The 24,991-nt window shown below is 40.7% G+C and overlaps 1 protein-coding gene across 4 annotated transcripts in view; it reads left to right on the top strand.

The window, feature by feature from the left end:
* The window catches only part of EPC1 (enhancer of polycomb homolog 1), a 62,848-nt gene extending 61,468 nt beyond the window's left edge, over positions 1-1,380 (top strand). For all 4 annotated transcript variants that reach the window (XM_061587906.1, XM_061587909.1, XM_061587905.1 and 1 more), the window contains one exon: positions 23-1,380. In XM_061587906.1, the coding sequence (XP_061443890.1) occupies positions 23-95 (73 nt within the window). In that variant the 3' untranslated portion in view covers positions 96-1,380. The remainder of the gene's footprint in view (positions 1-22) is intronic.
* The last annotated feature ends 23,611 nt before the right edge of the window (positions 1,381-24,991 follow it).

Below are 24,991 nucleotides of genomic sequence, written 5' to 3'. Positions count from 1 at the left end.
CTCTCTCCTTTTTATTTCACAGGGAAAACCATGAAACAGAAAAGCCAGCACTGAATAATATAGCAGACAATACAGTAGCAATGGAGGTGACGTAGTTTCCATAGTAATGGAACTGCAGCCTTTGGGAACTTGTTTAGGTGCTATGCATCAGTAGCAATTTGAATGCAAGGGATGATGGAATGCAGCATATTGTGTTTCCATGGCAGCTGTGGGGACTTGACAGCAATGCACATCTCTCATGCTTTGGTTTTTTCTTTTCTTACTGTTAATAGGAAAGAATCAGCATCTGTAAATTAAGACTACAGCAATTATCTGTACAATACTGCATATTTGTAATACCCTTGTATATATGTTACTTGAATACAGAACTGTTCATTTGTGATGCTTTGCACTTGGGGCTAGGGGGGAGGAAGGGAGAATTGCAACAAAGTAAGAGTGTGAGAAGTGAGATTGTATAGAGATGAAGTGTCATCACATCATGTGCATGGTGCGGAACCTGCTGTTTTATCTATTTATTGTGCCGTGTTTACAGTTTTTTGTACACTGTACCTTCATTGGTTCCTGTGCTGTAGTAAATGTGTTAGGTAGCTGTGGACTCCTTGGTATTTTGTAAATGGTATTAACATAACTTGGTTCCCCCTCTGGGTCCTTGAGTTTTCTGTGTATCATGTGAAAAATGGTGACATACATAACAGAATTTTTTAAAGGCATCAGTTCAATTGGGGAATGTACTGTTCAATGGGATCTTCCTGTTTTAATATCATAAGGCAAGTAACAAGCTAAAAATGAAGTCTCATGGATTCTACCAACTGACTAGCTCACAAACATGTGTGCAGTTTCTGGTACTTAAAGCACTAAAGTTATGTTGCTGCTCTTCATACAGCCCCCTCTGTTGTCCCATTTCCTTGCACACCAAAAAAAGGTGTCAAATCAAGTATGCAAATGGAGTCCTTACAACTGGAGTTTTTATGTTGTCTTGCCCTTTTTGATCACAAATTATATTTTTTTATTGTATAATTGTTAAAGACTTCATTCTTTACTTGTTAAGAAAAAGGCTATAAGGGAGAAGAATGCAGTAATTGCTGTACGTGTATCATCATTCCAGTTTCTGAAAACAGCCAGCTTTTTTTCCTTTTAAGATTCTCCAGAAGGCTGCAAGGCCAGAACCACAACTGTCGGGTGCCTTCCTTTGGAAATATTTGCCCTCTCTTCTGTGAAGAGAATGGTACTTAAGACTCTACTACTAGTGCTTTGTCAGTACCGAAGCCTGAATGCCCACTCCAATGGCGTACATTATCCTTAAGGTTTTTAATCCCACCTGGAAAATTGTGACAGAACTCTCACAAAATAAACCCAGGGCATTACATGTTGACAGACAAATGTGTGGTGTGTTTTATACTATATTTATTCATTCAGTGTATATCTCACTTTTTGACCTACAGGTCCCCAAGCAGTTCAGCTACTACAGTGCAGCACAACTCAATTCAAAATTTAAAACAATGTAAACAAACCACTTAAAAGCAGGAGTCATAATCTTTTTTTTAAAAAAAAAACAGGCTCAAAGAAGAGACTTACTAAGGGAAATAAGAGGTTTTTGGTTTGCAGTGTTTTAAATGTGCTAAAAGTGAGGAAACTAACATTTTACATAAGCCATGGCTAAGTGCACAAAATCCTAGGGTAAGCATATCATCTGATTGATCCCCAACCTTTGTCTTAATTCCTACAAGTGTCTGCCCTTAAAACTTTTATTTTAATGTTGAATCATTGAGCAACAGCTGCCTTATAATCTTTTCCCTTTTTAGCAACAAGCTGATTTAAAAAAAGCTTTTTCCTACTACAAGAAGCTCTTTTTACAAAAGACCCAACATCAGTGATCTGACTCTTGAGGGGGATAAATCAACGGAAATCTTTAATAGATATAAGCAACTTTCTATTGTAAGAGTGAAGTAATAACTGCCTTTTCTCTATCTGGAGGAAGCCGTAAGCAATGACAGCATACATTGTAATACATGGGATTCAGAGGACACCCCTGTCAGGTTTTAGCCTGTTTCCCCTTTCCTTTGCTGACTCTTGCCCCCTAACATTCCAAGGATCATCAGGAGTGACTTCTTGAGGATGTAGTGGGGAGGAGATTTGGGGAAAGTCCCCTTACGTGAGTATCCTTACCCTTTCCTATCTCTACATCCAACCCATTGTTTGGAGCGGTGAGACATTTCTTCATCTATTGATTTACTACAAGTTATAAAGAAACTAAATTGGCTATCTAAGAAGCCAGCTGACTTGTTTATGAATAATGTTGAGCAGAAGCAGTATCCAACTGCCATGCCTATAAGTTAGGTATTGGCGTACCCCATATTTCCAATGTTCAGTCTGTGCGTGCCATTCTTTATGTAGCTGAAATGGCACCCCCATGTACAAACCAAAGATATCAGGCATGGGCATCCTAAGGTTTGAAGAAGCACAAAAATAGAAAAGAAACTCTAAATGGAGGAAAACCCAAAACAGCTGACAAAGACTGAGCTTGCTCAGTGAGCACAGAATGCTAACTTGTTGATAAAAATGGAAAACCTGAAGTAGGAATGGAATCCCAAATAACATCCATACATACATTTTGTTTGCAGGCCCTACTTTCATATAATTTTGGTAGTAAAATGACATCACTCCTAAAATACGATGAACTTTACAAACATGAGGGATTCTCCAAGCATTTAGAAGTATATACGTTTGTAACTTTTTTTTAAAAAAAATTGAGCACCGCAATCAAAGGCCGGACCAAGGACCTACATCTGGAGGGAAGAATTAAATGTATGAGATTTGTTAGTGAATGGGTAGCTGTGACCTTCAGATGTCACTTCCATCTTCTTTGATCTTCATAATAATTGAAATACAGCAAATCTGATGGAACAGTATACAGTGAATACAGCAAATTGCAGTATGGCTTCAGCCATTCGATACAGTATTAAATTTGTATCCCGCCCTTCCTCCTTCATAGCATTTTTTCAGTGCACAGCTGCTAAATCGGATTGAAGTAGAAGGGGAAATAACTGGATAGTCCCTACTATCAGGTAAGGTCATGTTACTGCCTTCAGAGCTTTCACTGGTACACTAATGTCAAGGCTGACTAGTTCTGGAACATAGAAGCATAATAGTGAAGACACTGAGTTAAAATGATAGACAAATCTTGCCCTTGTCCTGAACATAAACAGCCAAGCCAGCATCTGTCTCAGCCCCCACCAATCTGCAATATGGGAATGCTGCTTTACAGGCTTGTTGTAAAACGGATGGGGAACCTGTTGTCTTCCACATTGTTAGATTCCAACACCCATTAGCCCCAGCCAGCATAGTCCCATCACCATGGAGGGCTACAGGTTTCTCATTTTCTCATTACTATTGGATAGATTACAAGATACGTCAGGCATTCTAAACAGTGCTATATAGATGCTCATTATACCTTTTAAGGGACATGCTTTCCCTGAACTTCCGTTGTGGGTACATTTATACTTTTATTAGCTCCTGCAACTGGTACTCTTGTGGAGTAGCTCTGGATGCATGGTAGGCAAACTGGCTAGTGATGTAAGTTTCTTAGACTGCTCAGGATCAAGTCTGAACTTGCCTGAACAGCTAAAACACTGGAGCTTAATGGAGGATATCTGCCAGATGCCTGCACTAAAAACTGTGCTGTCACCCAGGATAGGTTGGTAATGGTGTCTACCAAACAATTCCAGTCACAAAAAGGTAGAGTAAGAACATCTGCAAAACTGAAGAGGACCTATGGCTCTAGATGTTGTTAGACATCAGCTACTTACACAGCCACAAGAGACTGTATACTATAGCCAGCGTGGATTTTTCACATTCCGCAATGTTAAATTGAAAATACCCCCATGCCACTCTGATGCTTCCCATAACAAAACCTTACAAAACTTATAGTCCTGAACTCAGAAACGCTTGCTTAACAACCCTCTCAATTTTCATGGTGATACACAAAACAGAAAATAGAGAATTCAAAGTCTAAAAAGAGAGAGAAAACCCAGAGCCATTTGGACTTTTTTCTCTGAGAGTTCTCATAATCTGTTGAAATTCATTAAAAATCACCATATCCTCGGAGGCACGTTACCAAATTCTTCCAAGCTACCCAGCAAGTGGATTGGACTGGGAAAGACCAACCCAAATTGTGTTCGCATTTTGACAAATTTGTAGGGCAGTACAATATCTCAGAGAGGAGGTCAGGAGGTCAGGTCTCCTGCTCCCCTGGTGCATTCACTATAGCTGGCCAATATCCCTGCTTTTTAAAGTTTGATAGAAATATCTGTAGGCTATAGGTACATTCTAAAACTGCAAGGATTTTTTCCTATTGGTGAATATCATCTCTAACTGTTGGCCATGCTCACAGTAGCTGATGGGAGCTGGAGTCCAACAACATGTTAAGGGCCACAGGTTGCCCACTCCTGCCCTAAGACTGACTTCTTACGTCCTCTGTGGGTGCACCTCTGTGGGTGGGCTGCATGCGCCATTGCCAGAATATTTGCGCATAGAGTGATAAGGTAAGTGGCCAAAAGCAAAGCTTTAATGACCACTTCTCCTTTATGGAGAAATATGGCTTCATCATGCACGGACTAGGGCCATGACCCAAAATGAAAGACACTAAGAATATATGCAATTGCCTGCAACCATTCAAGCAGAAGACATTATTAGAATACACCCCTTTCTCCTTTTCCTTTGGGAAAAGTAACTGGCCAGATGCTATTAGTCCCCATGATTAACAACATGGATCTAGTTTTATTGGGTGGGCAAACTTCAGTGTTCCAGTTTGGAAAAATACAAAAGCTGAGTTTTTTGTAGTGTAAAAGCCTGTCACTTAGCTAGAATATGAATTAATGTGCTCAGGTTGAGTCAAGTACCACTGAACCATGGAAGAATCCATGAGGTTCAGTATTTAACAGTTGTAGCATAGACTCTTCAACTTGTAGTGGATAATGGTGACTGCAACTTGGGAGTTTGCATTGAAGCTGCTAATGAGCAAGTTTGTCAGTCTGGGTTACTATGAGGTTTGTTCTCCCCTCCCCACCTCCAAAAAAAGCAATCTACACCAGAGGACACAGAGTAGGCAAAGTAGGAGTCCCTTTGTTATCTGGAACGAGGCACTCCAGATGTGTTTGGCTGTAGTGCAGGGAGGGGAAAACTGCTCCCACAGATGTTGATCAGCCACAAGGGATGATGGGTGGTCAGTCCAACAACATCCAAAGCAACAGGTTTTGTCTTCCCTGCTCTAATAGCTTTCTCAGATGTTGATCTATACCGTGACATGCGGATTTCTCTCTGATGCTTCATTTAGAACCTTCACTTAGAACCTAGTGGGTGAGCTAACTGTCACTCTCATGGATAGATAGAAGATGCTTGGTAAATCTTTGGGAATGGGAAATGCCTTGAGTTTTCAGAAATTAATGTATTTTGAGTTTTCTTGTATTTGTATCACTATAAAAATCAGAAGTTTGATGTCATTCTGAGGATTTTTCCTCATCTAGCAGTTTATTTTCCCATGCGCTGAGAAACATTCGTATTATTTGGTTTCCTGCTCTCCTATGCATTTGCCTTTTGCACAATTTATTCTATTCACATATGGTAAGTATTAATGAATTGAGCTGCAACAGATGTTAAAACTTTTTTGTGGAGCTGAAAGAATCAATGAATAAGGTCAGCGTTTCCTAATTACAATTATCACACAAGTAACGGGCACTTGGCCACATTAATCATGACAATTCGATTTTGTTTGCCATAAACACTTTTCCTCCCGGTTAATGTAGCATGAAATTATCTCATTGTCAGCATAAATCACAATAGTTAAGCAGGTAGAAATCACAGCTGCACTTAGCATATCTTAGCAATAGTATGTTTTCCTTGTTTTCATAAACTGTAATTATCTGGAGAAACAGTACAATCAAAATAGCTACTTTGGTATGTATTTACATTTGCTATAAATCGGTGTACTTAACAGACATTAATCAGATTGCATAATCTTTTAAGTTTGTTCTTGGCATCAGGCCCCTGGCACATGATTAATTAAGAGTTTACAATGGCTTGTGGCCAATGCATGTCTTAATTGCCAGTAGCATTCACTTAATATTTTCCTGTGTGATTCTTTGTGCAACTAGGATTCCCACAGCTTTGAAAACTTGTGCTTAGGGCATAATTTCCAAATTGTGGGCTGAGTTGTGCTGTAAGAGAACTATGGAGTGTGCTATGAGAAATAAAGAATTGAAGACGTGTTTTGGGCCCACACCAAGGAGAAGTATGCCTGATACATCTCAGCATAAATTCATTACTTTGGCCTTACCTCTTTCTAATCATCCTACACTGTGGGGCCTCATTTTGCCATATCTTTACATCAGTTGTAAATGGAACAGTTTAGTCATTCCTGATTAAGAGATGTATCAGCTTTTTCCACCCCCAATGGAGCCTGCCTTCTGATCCCTGTATGAGTTGCATCTCTGGGGTTGCCTCCTTCCAATCAACAGCCACAATCAACTTATTGAGTTGGATCCAGTTGTGCTTTAGTCCCATTGATATCAATAGGACAAATTCTGACTAACTTGTCTCATAGATTTAGATAGGATTAAAATATATGACTAATCAAGTCTAGATGCAACCCATTGATTCGCACAAAAGGTGGGGACTCCTCTGGGGATAAGTAGTGCTTGTTCTTTCACACTGTAGCACAAGGGAGGCTAACCTGTGGCCCTCCAGATGTTGCTCTTCTACAACTACCATCAATCCTGGCCATTGGCTATGTTGGGTGGGCTTGAGGGGAGTTGGAGTCCAACATCTGGAAGGCTGCACAATTTGTACCCCTGCTCTAGAAGTAAACTCAGGTATAAGAAAGTTTTTCTCCAGTTTTAGTTTAGACCAAAATGGTGTGCCTCAGGCCTCAGCTATGAGACGTTTAGGAAGCACTGGTTTAAAGTTAACTTAGTGTGATCACAGAGGGCAGAGTTGCTGCATTTTAATAGTACACAACTTAGAATAATGTATACTACCGGTAGTTAGTCTCATTCTCTTATATTTTCTTAGCGTACTTCTGTTTCAGCAATGTTCTCTCCCTGAAGTGGTGAGTGTGATGTTCCTGCTTATATTGTAAATATGGTAAGTGCTGTTTACATAGAAGACATATGGTAAGTGGAGTGAGAGAGGAGGGGGGAGTACATGAACAGTAGAATGCCGGATGATTGGCTGAGTGTTTGAATGGCTGGGAGTATAAATGGAAGAAGGACAGTTGAATCTGAGAGAGTGTTTAGGAGGTGGTTTTGAGAGGTTGAGAGAGAGGTTGGAGGTTTGGAGGTTTGGTGGTGTGGAGAGTGAGTCGGAGTTCTGAGGCAATTAGTAAAAAGTCAAATACCTAACAGAATATAGATGAAACCATACACTTGTGAAACATTCCTTCAGTAATCTTGTTATTTCTGATATTTAATAAATTCTTATTTGGTTTACCAAAGGCCTGATCCTTGGCTGGGGGAATATACAGACCAGAAGGGAGGGCAAGGTAATTACCAAGGCTGAACAGAAACTGTATCTAATGGTGGCAGCGGTGAAGGGAGAGATTGTAACAAGTCACGTATCCAGAGCAACCCAGAGTTATATGCTTTAAATATAAAGATACAAGGGGGTTGGGAACAGCATAGACACACAGTCAGAAAGTAACAAGCTATAGAGAGAGACTTAGGCAAAGTCTCTGGGAGTTTGGTTTACAGAAAGTGACTGGTGGTGCTGCCTAGCAGTGGGATCTAGGGAGATCTGTGCTAGAGCTATAAAGGGTAAGAATAAACCTGACGTTCCTGTCTGCTGGTAGCCCCAAGTGAGAGCTTCACAGGTGGTGCCGGGGAAGGACGTCACAGTGAGCTGGATGCAGTTTACTCTGAGGACAATGCTCTTACATTGATCAGGGGACAGAATACAAATGTGCAAGTTGGACGGTTCTTTAAGAACACAGTAGGGGGGTAGGGGGAATAAAAATTTTAAAAATCAAGAAATACAACAATTTTTCACCACAGCAGTGATTCTTGACTGACATCACTTTAATAAATAAAAACTTCAGGGGTGTGCAGTATAGAGGGTTGAATTCAACTAAGTCCAACTCAGAGGAGACCCACTGAAATTATTGTACCTAAGTTAGTCGTGCCTATTAACTGTAAAGGGTTTGCTCTAAGTTGGTCTAGCATTGAATCCCACCCATAATTTTTACTTCTAGAAAATTTGTTTTCAAAAAGCTCTGAAACATAAATCCATACTCCTTGATTATTAATTTGTTTTTAGCTTTTTGGCTATCAGTAACAGGAGCATGGATATTCACAAATGTTGTGAAGAAAACAACAGCATGCTGCCCTTCCTCTCCCAGTTTCACAGCAGCTCTTTTAGGCAATAGACTAATCATGTGCCAGGGCTTTATTGCGCCCATGATGATGAAACAATGATGTTCTCCTCATCACATTTAGGTACTTTCCAGAACAGAAGCAATTATTCATGCCACCTTGCAGAGCGTCCTGTCTCATTCTCTGCTAGCTGCTTGAGTTTGTTAATAAAAGCTGTGAGAAGTGCCAACAGCCATACCTTATCCTTCCATGCTGTTTTCTCTCTGCCTTCTTGGGGCCTTCCATCCTACAGGATACTGAGTGTTGTTTCCGAATCAAAAACAGCAGGGATAGGGAAACAGTGTGATTCACTAACCGTTATCTGGAATGAAAGGGAGGTTTCCCATTTGCGAACTTGTCATGTAGAGGGCCCGTACCTAGCGGCTTGGAAATGAAGGAACAGCGCCATCTAGAGCCTGAAAATGTACAATGTGTCATTGGCAATTTATTTTGGACAGAAGGGAAAGAAGAGGTTTAGGAAAAGGTACAGCAGGTAGGGGTGGCTGGTGCCCTTGGACACTGGTGAGGAGGAAGACAGTGAGGGAAATAGTCAACAGAGCCAGAGCCAATGACTAGCAGAGCCAAGTAATTCTAGTTATGCCCCCGTCCTCCTCCCTACTGAGTTCTATAATGGCAACACTGAGACTAAGGGGTAGGAAGCTGACAGCCAGTGACTCCCTGTGGGCTGGATGTAAGCATGAAGGCAGGCAAGTGGGGGACTGGCTAAGGGCAGACAGGTTGATGGGGCAGTGCCTCATTCACTCTCAGGCACCAACCTCCACTGACAGTAGGGGTTGTTTCCAGAGGTGCAGGTGCTTCAGGTTAGGATTTAATTTTGTATGTAATGCTGGATCACTAGGATGCAGCTCTAGACTAAACCCATTGATTCAAATGTTATATTTACGCCAGAACTGGCCAAAATAGTCGAGAAGATGTCAAAATACTCTTCTATCCTAGATGATTGCTAAGGTGCGGTTCCTCCCCCCATTGTTAATTTTGTATAACCAAGGAAGGTGTTTCTGTGAGACAGTCATGGCTTTCCTCAGAGAATCCTGGGAGTTGTAGTTTGTAGTGGGTGCTAAGAGTTGTTAGGAGACCCCTATTCCCCTCACAGAGCTACAATTCCCAGAGTTTCTCTGAGAAGAGGAATTGAGTGTTAAACCACTCTGAGAATTGTAGCTCTGTGAGGGGAATAGGGGTCTCCTGACAACTTTCAGCATCCTTAACAAACTACATTTCTTTGGGAAAAGCTGTGATTGTTTAAAGTGGTAAGATACTACTTTAAATGTATAGTGCAGATGGACCTTAATCTAAGTGATGGGAGATGAAACAGCAGTATTAGGTTTGACAGGAGATAGCCCTGCCACTTCTGCAGCTCACAAGGGCAGCTGGTTTTTGAAATGGTTCTCATTGCCCCTACTTGCTCACTCACTTCTTTGGGCAGAAGCCATTGGCAGATGTCCCTTCCATTTCCAGGTAGCATTCCCATTCCACTGCCAAAGTCTATGTCTATGCAAGAGCTTCTTGTTCACAGTATTAAAAAATAATCAAGGAAATGTGCACTGAAATATTAGAATCAGCCATCATATTATGGGCCTAATGCAAACTCTAGATTCCTTGGCAACACACACCAAGTGGAAAACTACCTCTGTTAGAAGACGTTTTGTCAAAGGGAAATCTGGAAAAAGAACAAAGCATATCTACTGCAGCTTTTGATCAGCTGTATTTTCTCAGACAAATTAATAGAGGAATATACCATGTGAAGAATCCTGCATCTAGTGCCAGCTCCACATTTGAGAGAGGGCACTCTGGGAAGGGAACCTCACTATGCCTCCTGCATCTTCACTGCCAAGGCTCACTCCTTCTCCCTCTGGGACCAATCCTCACTTCTGTTTGGAGGGAAAAGGCAGGCCACATGAGCAGGCAATGGCAGGGGCTGCTTTTTCTTGTTCCTACCAAAATGCGCTCATGTCCTCCCTATGAGCCAGAATGACAGACTAGTGGCTAGAACGAGCAGCGGCAGATTCGGGGGGCTCCAAGGTGAATCCCCTGCTGAGATAGCTGCCCCAATTATATTGATGTTCTGTCTAGATCCTCCAAATGTATCCATGGCTTTGCACCTTCAGGAGGAGGGTGCTGATTTCTCCTCAAAAATCACCTCCCCTCACACACAAACACTGGTTGATATTTGCCTCCATCCCAGAGTTTTATTTGCAGATAGCTAGTGCAGGGTGGAGGTAAGTTTTCAAGAGGAATTCAGTGTGGTGGCCTGATCTAGATTATTTATTTATTTATTTATTTAATTAAGCTTATATACCGCCCGACTAGCAACAGCTCTCTGGGCGGTGAACATTAAAAATACAATAAAAATAACACAAAACTGTACACAAAACTGTACAGTCTAAAATCAAAATATAATAATTTACAATTAACAGGAATTAAAATGCCTCAGAGAAGAGAAAGGTTTTAACCTGGCGCCGAAAAGATGATAGTGTTGGCGCTAGGCGCACCTCCTCGGGGAGACCATTCCATAGTTCGGGGGCCACCACTGAGAAGGCCCTAGATCTTGTCACCACTCTCCGGGCTTCCCTATGAGTCGGAACCCGGAGGAGGGCCTTCGTAGTAGACCGTAGTGTACGGGCCGGTTCATATCGGGAGAGGCGTTCCGACAGATATCGTTGGGAGTGTGCAGAACTGGGGTCTCCATATCTGCTTTTTCTTCAAAATAAAAGTGGTAGCATTAAGCACATTTTCTAAACAGTGTGATTAATGTAACATGTAGTTAGACTCTCAACTGCTTTTATACTGGCATTTGACCCCCCACTAAAACTCTGCAGAATTTGTAAAACAAGTACCTGCAGATGTTGGAATGGATATGGTCTGCAAGGGAATTATTGATATGGAGTGGGGCTGTTGTAAAATCTAAAGTCACAATCCAACACAATCCAATACAGAGTTGGGCAAGCATGCTTAAATTCTTTATAATCATTTGTCTTAAAAGATCACCTAAATGTTCTAGATTTTGTCTGAGATGTTTTGGTCAGCTGTTGTCAGTTGATATATAATGGGACTGCAAATTTCCTTTTAGTCCTTTGAATTTGTTTTGTTTATTTGAAGTATCTTTACCATGTCTTCATTAAAATATTTTCAAGGAGACACCTAAACAACAACTACAAAAATTCATCAGATAAAATAGCAGCATTTTTTCTTTCTTAAATTATTATTCTTTATTGATTTTACAAAAAGGTACATAACTTAAAAACCCCTCCCCCTCAAAATCCCAGAATCCATTTACTTTATATGTAGACTTTGTATACTATAATAAAGAGAAGGGGAGTACATCATAGAATTAATATAAAGTATTTCAAAGATGATACAGAACCATTGTCTATATGTTGGGAAATGGAGTACAAACATATAGAAGTGGTAAAATAAAAAGTATCATATGATCCAAATTCTGGTATAGTGAGATAGAGAATTTCTATTATTTTCTGTTCTGTTCCAAAATCAATAAACTCATACCAAACTTTAACAAAGGTGTCTGATTTTGAAACACCTTTCAACACTCTTAATTTTTGGGAGAGCTTTTCCATAACTACTAGATACCAAAACTTTGATACGGCACTCCAGTGTTGCCCCCTTTAAGTCCGTTCACTGTTTTGCCATTGTTTGACAAGCAACCATTAATAAATGTCCTACCAGCATTTTACATGGCACATCCAAATTGTGTTCTTAGAAAAGATTTAACAAACCCAGCTGTGGGATCCTGTCCACAGGCTGCTGTATAATCTGTTAAATTTAGTCAAATACATCATTCCACAATATCTGAACTGGCACACAGGACCTCCATACAGGGTGATACGTACCATATTCTGTGCAACCTCTCCAACAAGCAACATTTTTTCAACATCAGAAGATCAGATCAGTGAGAATCACTAAATTTCAATTTAACATTTGACAGCCATCACAATCACTAAAACCCCAGAGAAAAAGAATAGTTTTGTCTAAAATACTCAGAATTCACACTAGGTGAGCAGATAAGACACCACCACTAGGCCCTATTGAAAAGTCTCCAGTATTCTCTCCCCTCAAAAACATTGCCTCTTCTGAAGGCTGTCCCTTGAATGTCCTAGCACTCAGAGTCAGGAAGACCACGGAACACTGTTGCTCATCTGACAAACTGCAAATTCCTGACTAATTATTCTTGACTAATTTTTGCTGATGGAGAGCCAGCAGGAGGTGGTGCAAGGAGGCATTCTTCAAATGATTGGGAATGGAGCATCTTATGCTGCCTTCTCAGGTCCAGCCCTACCGTTAGGTAGAGTAAGGAAGCTGCCTCAGTTGGCAGATGTTGGGTGGTGGTGAGATGGTGAAAGACAGAGCTTCCTGTACTGCACACAGCCTGTCCTGCACCCCCTAAGCTAGCCTGCTGCCCTCAGATGTAGTGTTCTGTTGCCAGTATTGAAGTAAGATAATTCAACTATAAGTAAAAGTGGTGAATGTCTCCTCAGTGAAGGATGTTGTTTCATCTAGCCTTATAATGTCTGTAGTAAGACCTGTTTTGAAAAAGCTCTCTCTGAACTCCACACTGTTGGATAACCTTTGACTAGTTTCAAATCCGCTTTTTTTACACAAGGAACTCAAGCACAGAGTGGCATCTCAGCTCCATGGTCTCTTGGATTAAACATTTCAGTCTGGCTTCAGGCTTCATTTTAAGACTGAAACAGCTTTGGTCACCTTACCTGTTCCAGGAACTAGACAGGTGCAGTATGTCCCCATTGTTTCTGCTAGACCTCTATAGGCAACATTTGGTACTATCTATAACAACACCCTTCTGGACTGCCTGGCAGGGATGGGTTTGAGGCACATTGTTTTGCTGCAGTTCTGGTCTTTCCTTGGGAGTCCCAGTTCAGAAGGTAATGATGGGGGATTCCTGTTTGTCACCTTGACCATTGGTACACATGGTGTCTGTTGGGAGTTGATTCTGCCCCCCCCCCGTTATTCAGCATCTACTGGGAGAGGTCATCCAGGGTTTAGAGTGTGTTATCAATATGTAGGTAAAACACACACCTCTATTTTTCTTTCTCATCTTATACCAAGGAAGCTGTTGAAATTCTGAACTGGTGCCTGAAGGTGGTAATGGGCTGTATGAGGACAAACAAACTGAAGCTTAATTTAGATAAGAGTGATTGATTCTAGTCAGGAGTAGGGATGGGGGGGGATTTGATTCAGCATAAATTCAAACCTGAATCTATCAAACTCACACTTTCTGAAACAAGATGAGAACTGAAACACAGCCATCCTTCAAAATTTGCACTTATCCAAGTTTTGTGATGCAGTTATGCAATGAAATAATGCATATATTTAGGGAAAGTGTGCATAAATATATTAGTGAAAATACCACAAAAATGCATTCTATTATGATAAATTGCTTGCAAAAATGTGTATATTAGTCAAAACTGCGGAGAAAAATATGTTTATTAGGAGAAATTCACACTAAAATGCTGAAGAATTTTCATGAGGATTTAAAAAAAAGTCAATTTGCTGTAGAAATTTGGAGAACAGAAGTTAAGATTGGAAAAATGAGAAACAAAAAACCAAAATTTACAGTTCTTTCCATCCCTCAGGAGGGAGACAGACTTTGGAAAAGGGATACAGTCTGGTTGGATGGGGTTGTATTCCCCTTTAGAAAAATCAGGTTTGCCATTTGTGGGATGCTCTTAGATGCAGTTTTACATCTGGATGACCAGATGGCAGCAGTGCCTTTGCTCAGCTTAGGCTGGTGAGCCTGTCCCTGAGGAAGTCAGTCCTGGCTATAGTAACAGATATCTTAGTTACATCAAGAGTGGATTACTGCAATGTGCTCTACATGGGGCTATATTTGAAAAGTCTTCAGAAGCTGCAGTTGATCCAGAATGCAGCAGCAAGGATGTTTGTGAGCACACCCATGAGATACCCTCACTCACTCACTCACCCACCATCCTTGCTTGCCTCACACCCTCACCTCACTTGCCATCCTGCAGCTGCACCCCACTGCCATGCATGATGGTGTGACAGCTTGCAAAAATATTATGTAGTTAGATAGATAGAAATAAGCTGGTGTCCATATGTGGAATTGAGAGTGGAAGCCATGTTGTTCTTTGCCTTAGGCAGCAAAATGCCTTCGGCTAGCTCTGTGCCTTTTCATGTATACATGCGATTTATTTTATGTTACATTTGAAAATCAGAGCAGAACCTCATTCTGAAATTATTCTCCTTTTCCAGTAACGATTGAGTGTCCTTGACAAGTAGGTTTGTTTATCCAGCAAAAGAGGGCATCACTGTGGCTGTTTCGGAGGGTTCCTACCTTTAGGTTGCAATGGCACTTGGGGAAAGAAATCAAACTATTATATTCCATTTCCTTCATTCACAGTGGTTGGTATCATGCAAGATCCCCCATCCCCCATTTTCAACATGAGGCAAATGTGGAGGAGCGGAAGGGCTTGAAATAAATAATCAAGCAGGGAGGGAGCCTAACCCTTCCCTGCCTGCTAATTCTTTCCTACAAATGCCCCATGTTATTTTAAATCACAACACACATACACACACCAGCTGGATTAAAAAATAAGCCTAGTGGGGGTGGCGGAATAAGAAGGCAAAGGGCAGGACAGTTAGTGGGTATGGAAGTGGGAGGATTTAATCATCCCCTCTTCTCCTACATTTGCATGACCTCAGTAGGGGTGGGTTTGGGGACATTTATTTGCCATGGTATGGTGCTATAATAAAGTTCACATCCGTCACTTTCCAGCTGGACAGCTGGGGTGGCATAGTCCATCTGAATGTCTGTGGTTAAAAATAATCAGAATTCCAATACTTCTGCTCAGTGTATGGAAAGGAAACTTCTTTGCCAAAATGGAGAGGCAACAACTCCTAAATATCAATATATCAAACCTATTCTTATCTCCTTCTTCTCTCCATACCAGGAAAATATTTCTTTACATAGTCTAAACCAGCTTTTCTCAACCTAGTGCCCTCCAGATGTTTTGGACTACAACTCCTATCAACCCTGGCCAGCGCACTGTAGTGGGGTTGGGGATGGCTGACTTAAACCATGGAACAAATCTGAAGAAAGCACAACACTCTGCTGCGAAGTTTCTGTAAATATACAAGCACTCAGCCACATCTTAGAATCACAGAAAAGTAGAATTGGAAGGGGCATATGAGGCCATCAAGTCCAACCCTCTGCATAATGCAGGAATCCAGCTTAAAGCATACCCGGCAGGTAACTGTCCAGCTGCCTCTTGAATGTCTCCAGTGTTGGCGAGCCCACATAATTGGTTTCATTGTCATACCACTCTAACTGTTAAGAAATTTTCCCTGATGTTCAGCCAAAATTTATTTTATTTTATTTATTTATTTTGTTGCATTTATATACCTCCCATAGCAAGTAGCTGTCAGGGCAGTAAACAGAATAGGATAAAATACATACATCATAATAATAAAATCACAAAACATAAGACACAATGAAAACAAAATACAATTAAAATATAAGATGATAAAAGGATTAGTATTACAAGATTAAAAAGATAAAAAGATTAAAAAGATTAAAATGCCTGGGAGCATAAGAAGGTCTTTACCTGGCGCCGGAAAGATAATAATGTAAGCGCCAGGCTTACCTCTTCGGGGAGGCTATTCCACAACTCGGGGGCCACCATAGAAAAGGCCCTAGATCTAGTAACCATCCTCCGGGCTTCACGATGGGTTGGTACCCGGAGGAGGGCCTTAGATGCTGAACGAAGTGAGCGGGTAGGTTCATAGCGGGAGAGGCGTTCCACCAGGTATTGCGGTCCCACACCATGTAAGGCTTTATAGGTCATAACCAGCACCTTGAATCTCGCCCGGAAGCAAATAGGTAGCCAGTGCAGGTGAGCCAGAACAGGAGTTATGTGCGAAGACCAACTGGTCCTCGTCAATAGTCTAGCTGCCGCATTCTGCACTAGCTGAAGCTTCCGAACTGTCTTCAAGGGCAGCCCTATGTAGAGCGCATTACAGTAATCCAATCTCGAAGTTACCAGAGCATGAACAACTGAGGCGAGGTCGTCGCCATCCAGATAGAGCCTCCACTTGAGCCTCAAGAGACAAGGAAGGGTCAAAAAGGACCCCCAAACTACGGACCTGTTCTTTCAAGGGGAGTGTAACCCCATCCAGAACAGGATGCACATCCACCATCTGAGCGGGGAAGGCATTCACCAACAGTGTCTCAGTCTTGTCTGGATTGAGTCTCAGTTTATTAGTTCTCATCCAGTCCATTATTGCGGTCAGGCAACGGTTCAGCACATCAACAGACTCACCTGAAGAAGATGAAAAGGAGAAATAGAGTTGCGTGTCATCAGCATACTGATGACAACGCACTCCAAAACTCCTGATGACCGCACCCAGAGGCTTCATGTAAATGTTAAAAAGCATGGGGGACAAAACCGACCCCTGAGGGACTCCACAATGGAGAGTCCAGGGTGTCGAGTAATGTTCCCCAAGCACTACCTTCTGGCGACGATCCGCGAAGTAGGAGCGGAAGCACTGCCAAGCAGTACCCCCGACACCCAACTCCGCGAGTCTCCCCAGAAGGATACCATGGTCGATGGTATTAAACGCTGCTGAGAGATCAAGGAGAATCAACAAAGTCACGCTCCCCCTGTCCCTCTCCCGACAAAGGTCATCAGACCAAGGCTGTTTCAGTGCCAAAACCGGGCCTAAAACCGGATTGAAATGGATCCAGATAATCGGTTTCATCCAAGAGCACGTGGAGTTGGTTAGCAACCAACCACTCCAAAACCTTGCCCAAAAAGGGGACATTCGCCACCGGTCTGTAGTTGTTCAAATTATCTGGGTCCAGGGAAGGTTTCTTTAAAAGAGGTCTCACTATTGCCTCCTTGAGGCTACTAGGGACTACTCCCTCTCTCAAGGAGGCATTAACCACTTCCTTGGCCCAGCCGGTGGTTCTAGCCCTGCTAGCTTTCACTAGCCAAGATGGGCAAGGATCCAGAACAGACGTGGTTGCCCGGACCATTCCAAGCACCTTGTCCACTTCCTCGAGCTGCACCAGCTGAAACTCATCCAATAATAAAGGACAGGGCCGTGCTCCGGACACTTCACTGGATTCATCTGTTACAACGTCAGAGTCTAAGTCCCTACGGATGCAAGCAATCTTATTTTGAAAGTGTCCAGCAATTTCGTTGCAGCGGGCTTCATGAACCCATTATTCCATGTCCTGAATTCTTCATTATTGTAAAATAAGAAAGAGCATGAGGAAAAAAACTGCTTTCTCCTCCCCACCCCCTGGGATTTGGGGAAAAATTAATCCCTTTTACATCCCCCACAAAGGGACATCATAGTTCATTTTTCTGTCCTTTTCACACTTGTTTCTTTATGGATCTTTATGACATATGGCAGTAAAATCATATTTGCTTTAAAAATAACATATTATGTTTTTTTAAAAGGACATACATATTTTTACAAGTATGTGTGTATGTGTGTAAACACACATGTTATGATACATGGGTGGTACTCAAAATAGACCTATTGGTTAGGTTCATTAATTTAAATTAGTCTGCTCTGAGTAGGACTCAGTTGAGTATAACACTATATATTTAAAGTTATCATATATACAATTCTCAAACCACTTTTTTAAAAAGTGAAATTTAATGTGCTCCTACAAGAATATAAAATAGATTGCTCAGCTTGGTCAGCTAGTGGGGTATAGTGGAAAATGACTATTTGGAATTAGTACCACTGGACACTGTTCCTCTGGCACAGCTACATATATAGCTATTTGTACAGATGTCGCTTTGTGGCGACAGCCAACCATGCAAGCAGCCCACTAATGTTATGATGTATGAGCTGATGACTTTTTATTCTGGGCATGGTCGGTTGATGTGCTGTCAGCTAACCTCAACTCCAGCTGCTAAGAGATAAATTATTTTTGGCTGATGTGTCATTCTGGCCCTAAATAATTCACAATGAACTTTATAGAGTATAGCCTGCATTCAAAATGATCTGGAAAGCCCAGATTCAAATCTCACTTCAGCCCCAGATCTACAATGTGGCAAATGTGGCACTAGTTCTCAAACCTCTGCCCACTCGCCTCCACATTCACAATATGGCGATGATAATATCCCCTCACTGTTTTTCGCCAGTTGTTGAAGACCTTTTTGATACCAGCAGGGTTTTAATTTATGTGGCGGACAATGTTATGGTTTTTCCACGATGATTTTCAGTGAAACTGCTGACTGTCTCATTTTTGTAATGGATTTTATGATGCTGTAAATGGTAAGACATCCTCAGTGGCATATTTACATTAGTAGGGATGAGATATAAAATCATCATCTACACTACAGGGCTCTTGTAACACTAAAGGGCCAATATGACATGTTGTGCAGTGACATAGGATAGTCATGGTAGAGTCATAACTGTCTTCCTCATGGGTAGCTCTCTGCTGCCAAATGAAGACACATCTCCTTTGAACCTTTGGGACCTAAATATTATTTAGAGCCCAGCAGTCAGTATGTTATTGCTGTTATATTGACACTGTTTACCGCTTATGTTGTGATACCTATATTTTTATTTGATTACTCTGTAAATTGCCCTGGGATCCCAAAAGGATGAAAGGAAATTTAAAAATGTAATAACTAAATAATACAAATATGAAAAATAGTAATTACTGTATTATCTCAAAATGAGCTTTACCATGGTCCTTAAATATCAGGACTTCAAACATTCAGGCAAAAATTATGAATCATCTAGGGCAGGAGTTCCAAAACTGTGGTCCATGAGCTTCATTCAGGTGGTCCATGGTGTGTTTGTGGATTTCTGGTTAAAGATGGGAGACAGCCCATCAACACTGAATAGTCATATTGATTTTTGACTGTATGTTTATTGCTTTGTTTATTTCTCATATGAATTTTACTGTATTACAGTTTGAATTCTGTGTAATTCGAATTGTAATACAATAAAATACAATATATAAGAAACAAAAATAACAATAAAAACATTTTAAAATCATACAGCATCTAGCCCAGTGCATTACAATTGCTACAAAAGGCAGAACAATCATTATTATTGTTGTTGTTGTTATTGTTGTTGTTGTTGTTATTATAGTTTATTTATACCCCACCTTATGGCCAAAAAGCCCTCAAGGCGGCTGACAAGAAAAACGCAAATATAGAAGTACATCAATAAAACAATATAATTTACAAAAATTAAATAACAAATAACATTCTTAAAATAGACATACATTGTGTACAACTGCATCCTCCATACAGTATTGGCATTTCAAATCAGTACCTCGTTGTTTGACAAATCATGGGTTCTTCACCTGTATTTTGTTAAAAAATCAGTTTAATATTAAATTGTTTTTTATAAAATTTAGGTCCATCTAATACAAAATTAGCACTTTTAAAATCACCCTACCACACAACAGAAAATACTAGATTAGGGCACAGAGTTGAAGTGTGGCAATTTCAGAGACTTTAAATCAGCTATTCATCATTATAGCATATTTAATTTGTAAAAATCCCAGCCCACCAGCAAGGTCTCCATGATTTCACTACTGTTTAGAAAATATATTTCTGGAAGCTTAGCCATAGCCAATAGCTTCTACCTTCTCAATACAGCAACAGATCCTCCTTTAGCTGTGAGTAGAAGCTTCCTTCTGGCTCATGTTGGGCAGCTTGGTTTGAAGGAAAGTGTGAATGTGAGGTCAGATTTTGTTGGTCTCTCTTCCAGAGAAAGATTCCAACACTCCTTTCCGGAGGTAATACTCCAGGACAGGTTTGGTTTCTGTTTCATAAGATTTCAGCCTCTTCATAACAGTTTCTAGTTTGTCATCATCTCTTTGAACAGGAGGCTCTCCGGTAATATCATCACGGCCAGGGACCTTGGGAGGATTGAATTCAAGGTTGTAGACCCTGCCACTAGCAGGATGGGTCCAGCATGCAGTCAATTATTGTCTGATAGTCTCAAAAGGCACATCCAAATCAATCACAGTGTCTATTGGACATGCTTTATCCAGGGCTTCAGCCTGCGCAATCATTAAGTTGTCTACCAAGACCCTCACATGGTCCATGGGGAAAAAAGTTTGGGAACCACTTATCCAGGCATTCTTCCACCCAAAGCCTACAGATATGTCTATATTTCAGGAAATCTCAGTTCCCAGAGAGCACCAAAATGTACCATAATTAACGAGGGTTACTATATAATAACATTTAAATTATTAATGAGCACAGAGAACATTCTGCAACATTTGCTCCTAGAACAAATTCCTATATGAGAACTGTTCAACGACAAATGGTTAATTCCCACATAAAAATATCAGCTTCACAGTTGAGCAGATATTCAAGAGGGCTGGAGGGAGCAAACCCCATAACCTACCACAAATTCCATAAAGAAGAAACAGAACTCCTGACCTCATCTTCCTTCTAGCCATGACCAATAAGATTAATTTTTTCTACGGGACACTGTGTAGTTTCAATGGCCAATACAATGCTGGAAGAGTGAGTGATAACCTCTTCCAATATGCTGGCTGTTCACACTATTTCCATTGAAGCCCAATCCCATCAGCCCAATCCATTGGCCATGGTGGCTGGGGCTGATGGGAGTTGTAGTTCAAAAAAGTAACTTTTCCAAGCTCTGTTGAAGCCCATGGCCCTTATGTCCCAATAAACATGCATAGGATTGGCAAACAGTCAATAGAACTCTGCCATACTCTGCCAGCTGTCACTATTAAGAGTTTGACATTTCAGCAACCACAGGGATTTTCCTGTGACAACAACTGGCCATTTTGCCCCAACTGCCACATTTCTCTTTGAAAGGTCTGTGCTGTAAACTAATGAGTGGATGCACTGAAGATTTAATACATTAGGAAACATTTGAATAAGCAAAAGGGCATTGTGGCTATTTAGGTAAAAGAAATTGTTATACAATGAGAATGCAGCAGGAAACATAAGACTTACTAAAAACAAATACAACAAACTAGGTAGTTGTTAAAAATAAAGATTGGAGCATTGAATAACAACAGCAACAAGCAGACAATGGTTGGATGTCCAAAGCCTAACAGTAGACTAGGTTTCATTTATGTGTGGGAAAGACAGGATTTGGAGTCAGATGCAATCTGTGAATCAGCAGCTCTGGAACGCCAGCACAGAAAGAATGGCAGTAATGGATCCAAGAGGCCACAAAGGCATGTGTGAGCTATTCCGAGTAAGCTTTAGCTTAGCACACACTTCCAAAGCCCAAGATCTCTCCAAAATTATGAGATAAAGGGTTTATCACCATGGGAGCATTTCTTCGTAGCAAATACACTGCTTTTACCATTGTAATAGATTTGCAAAGTCCACACTTTGTGCTCAATGGTAGCTTCAAATCTGTTGTTTTCCATTCACACAAGTAGACATTCCTTTGGGAAGGATTTGTGTTGCTGTTTCCTTGTGGCCCTGCCCTCTAATGTTACATTTTTTCTTCCTCCAGTTGCTCAGTTACTGGGCATGTGAAAATTGTTTGACCTGAGCAGTATTTCCACTCCCTCCTGCACCCCCCGCTTCCTAAAGTTTGGCGGTTGAAAAGCTGTGTGGTCATTTGACCCCCCCTTTCTCCACTGCGCTTTGCTTTTTCTGAGTTACTTTTTCCATGCTGGAAAAACAAATCAACATAATATTGATATTTTTAAAATATATATTAATATCACTATCAATATTTTCAGAAAATATCAATACCGATATTGATATTTTTGTGGTGACTTTTTTTTTTAAATCCACCAGATTTTTTAGGAAACAAAAGGAGTGAAGGAAGTTTGCTCAGGGAGAAAGAGAGAAAAGAAGGGAGGTCTGCAGCAAACTGTGAAGGGGGGGAGGACGGAGCTAGATAAACCACCAGAAACAAAATGGAATTCATGGGACAGTTAGTGGGTGGAGAAAGTGGAAAAGCTGAAAGTGAAGATTCACCTGCCCACTAAAAAGCATTGAAGCAAACCATCTGCAAAGGCATGTGGGGTGGAGTGGAGCCGTATTGTTCTAAACTTTTCATATTATCAGCAGATTGGGTTAGTATGGATTGATAGGGGGGAAACTGTGTGATAGCTTCTGTGTGCCAGTAATGTTGCTATTTAATTTAATTTTTGTACAATGTATTGCTTTATTGATGTATTGCTTTATTGATGTATTGCCTTGTTGATGTATTTTTATATTTGTGTTTACTTTTTCTGTAAGCCATCTTGAGGGCCGTTTGGCAGAAAGGCGGGGTATAAACAAACATTAACATAACATAACAATGTCATGTGAACCATGCAAACTAAAAAGGGGATGCAAGAAGCACCAAACACACACTAAACTGCTGTGTAGAAGAGCCCGTTGTCTTGGTGACAGTGCTAGGGTTGCCAGGTTCAGGGCCTGAGACTGATCCTGTATCTTTAGGAGAAGAGAAAGTCAGCCAAGTGCAGGTGTTTTTGCAACCCTGTAATGGGAAAAACCACAAGGTCTCTCAGAGATGCAGCAGGAAAGACAGACAGGAAGATTATCACTATTTAGGTTAGTACCGATATTAAATTTTCCTATTAAAGGGAGCAGAGCATTCGATACAAGCGCATAATCGATTACACTGCTTCCTTTCAGGGATATGAACGTAAATTCAGCACATTCATCTAGGTGTTCAAGGCCGTTTAATATGGTCAGATGGTGGGAGGACACAAGGTGCGCTAAACATATACCTCCTATATTAATTTTTGCATCTTTTGAATTTCTGTCTAGAGTAAAGGTGTTGTAATCACTTAGTTCTCCTCTCCACAATTTAGAGGATAGCAAGAAATTATTGTTAGGGCCTATTCTTGCGTTAAAGTCCCCCATTATTAATAAGTGAGCATGAGGATGGTTCATCTCTAGATCTAATATATATTGGTCTAGTTCCTCCCAGCGCTTTTCTGTATCAAGACGTGAGAACATAGGGGGAATATATACATTGACAAGCAGTAAAGAAGTTAACCCCATAGATATTAAAACTGCCATCGCAGATGATTCTAGCGGTTGTAAAGATAAAATTTGTATATCCAAGGATGTAGAAATAAAGAGCGCCAAGCCTCCTTTTGCTCTGCCTCTCGATGAGGGTTGTGCTGGTAAAAAAGCGGTGGTATATCCATTTAGATAGGGTTTATCGATGAGCCAGGTTTCTTGGACAAAGATGATATCGTATTTAGAGATATAAGAACTCCATTCCTGAACCTGTAGTTTAGCATTCCAGCCTGCAATATTCCAGGAAAGTAGCTGTAAGGGACTATTGTTTGAAGAAATGGTTTTACAAACCTTTGCAGGTAAATGGCAAGCATTTGTAGAGGGCTGAGCTACTTGTAGGGAAGATAGTTGAGTGTGTCAATTTAGCTCCCTTATTTGGTCTAAATAGCCCATATCATCAATAAAAATCGCTCCATTTTTTGAACGAGGAGGCAGTCCAGTGTTATGAGAATTTGATGAAATTTGGGTTTTTATACTCTCCACCCTAAATCCAGATTCATTTGAGCTCTGTTGTTTAGAGGGTGTTCTATCTTCCGGATCCTGGGATGTGCAAGCTTTTGAATTGTTTTCGCAGACAGCTACTGGACTTGGGCTTGAGTTTCCTATCATTAACTCTTTATTAGGAGATGACTCTTCTATTTTATTTTCCTCTAAAGGTGTCGATTTAAGACGATGGATCAGATTTGTGAACCTATTAATTAGAGAAGCTCTATCGAGTTCAGATAAGGAAGGATATAAGTCCGCTAGTTGTTTTTCCTCAGGCTCCATCTCTTGAAGTAGTATCCCTGAGTTGAAAGAGTAATCCTCCTTTACATACTGTTTAGGAGTTTTGGGAGTTAGTTCATGTTGATGCATTACAACGTCAGAGGAGGAGGATTCATTGCTAAATATAATGTAACATTAGGACAACACAACTCTCAATACAAACGCTATACTTGGACAGTTCCTTTAGCCAAAGAGATAGAAACCTTTTTATTCTCTCCCAATCTTATGGATACTAGGACGCTTCTAATGAACTCAGAGCTCTCCGGAGAACTTCTTAACCTATATATGATGATAATCGACCAATTAGAAAACAAGATGCGTTCTATACATGTAGGTTTTAACGCTCACAAGAACAGAGGCCCCAAATGGTTTGATAACGAATGCTTTATGCTTAAACGACAATTATTGCAAGTTTATTTATACTATCGTCAACAACAATTACTCCACCTCCCGCCAAAGTATTATCAAATAAAACAAAAGTATAAAACAACTTTAGCATTTAAGAAAGATCTAGCCAAGAAAGAGGAATGGAAAAATCTTATCAAAGCGTCGAGGACTAAAAACTCAAGAAAGTTTTGGTCAATAATTACAAAAGCCTTTAATCCCTCGCGTCCTGTGTTTTGCAACATCCCCCCATATGTTTGGGAAGGTCATTTCAGGACATTATATAATAAGGACACTCACTCTGATATTGGCTTATATTCACCCCCAAACCCTCATTCACTTACGACATGGTTGCCGGTGACCATGGCTGAAATTAAATCTTTAATCACTGGTCTAAAAACAGGTAAAGCA

The sequence above is a fragment of the Rhineura floridana genome, chromosome 10 (assembly GCF_030035675.1).
Source record: "Rhineura floridana isolate rRhiFlo1 chromosome 10, rRhiFlo1.hap2, whole genome shotgun sequence".
Taxonomy (NCBI): domain Eukaryota; kingdom Metazoa; phylum Chordata; class Lepidosauria; order Squamata; family Rhineuridae; genus Rhineura; species Rhineura floridana.
This window is presented reverse-complemented; position numbering and strand designations above follow the sequence as displayed.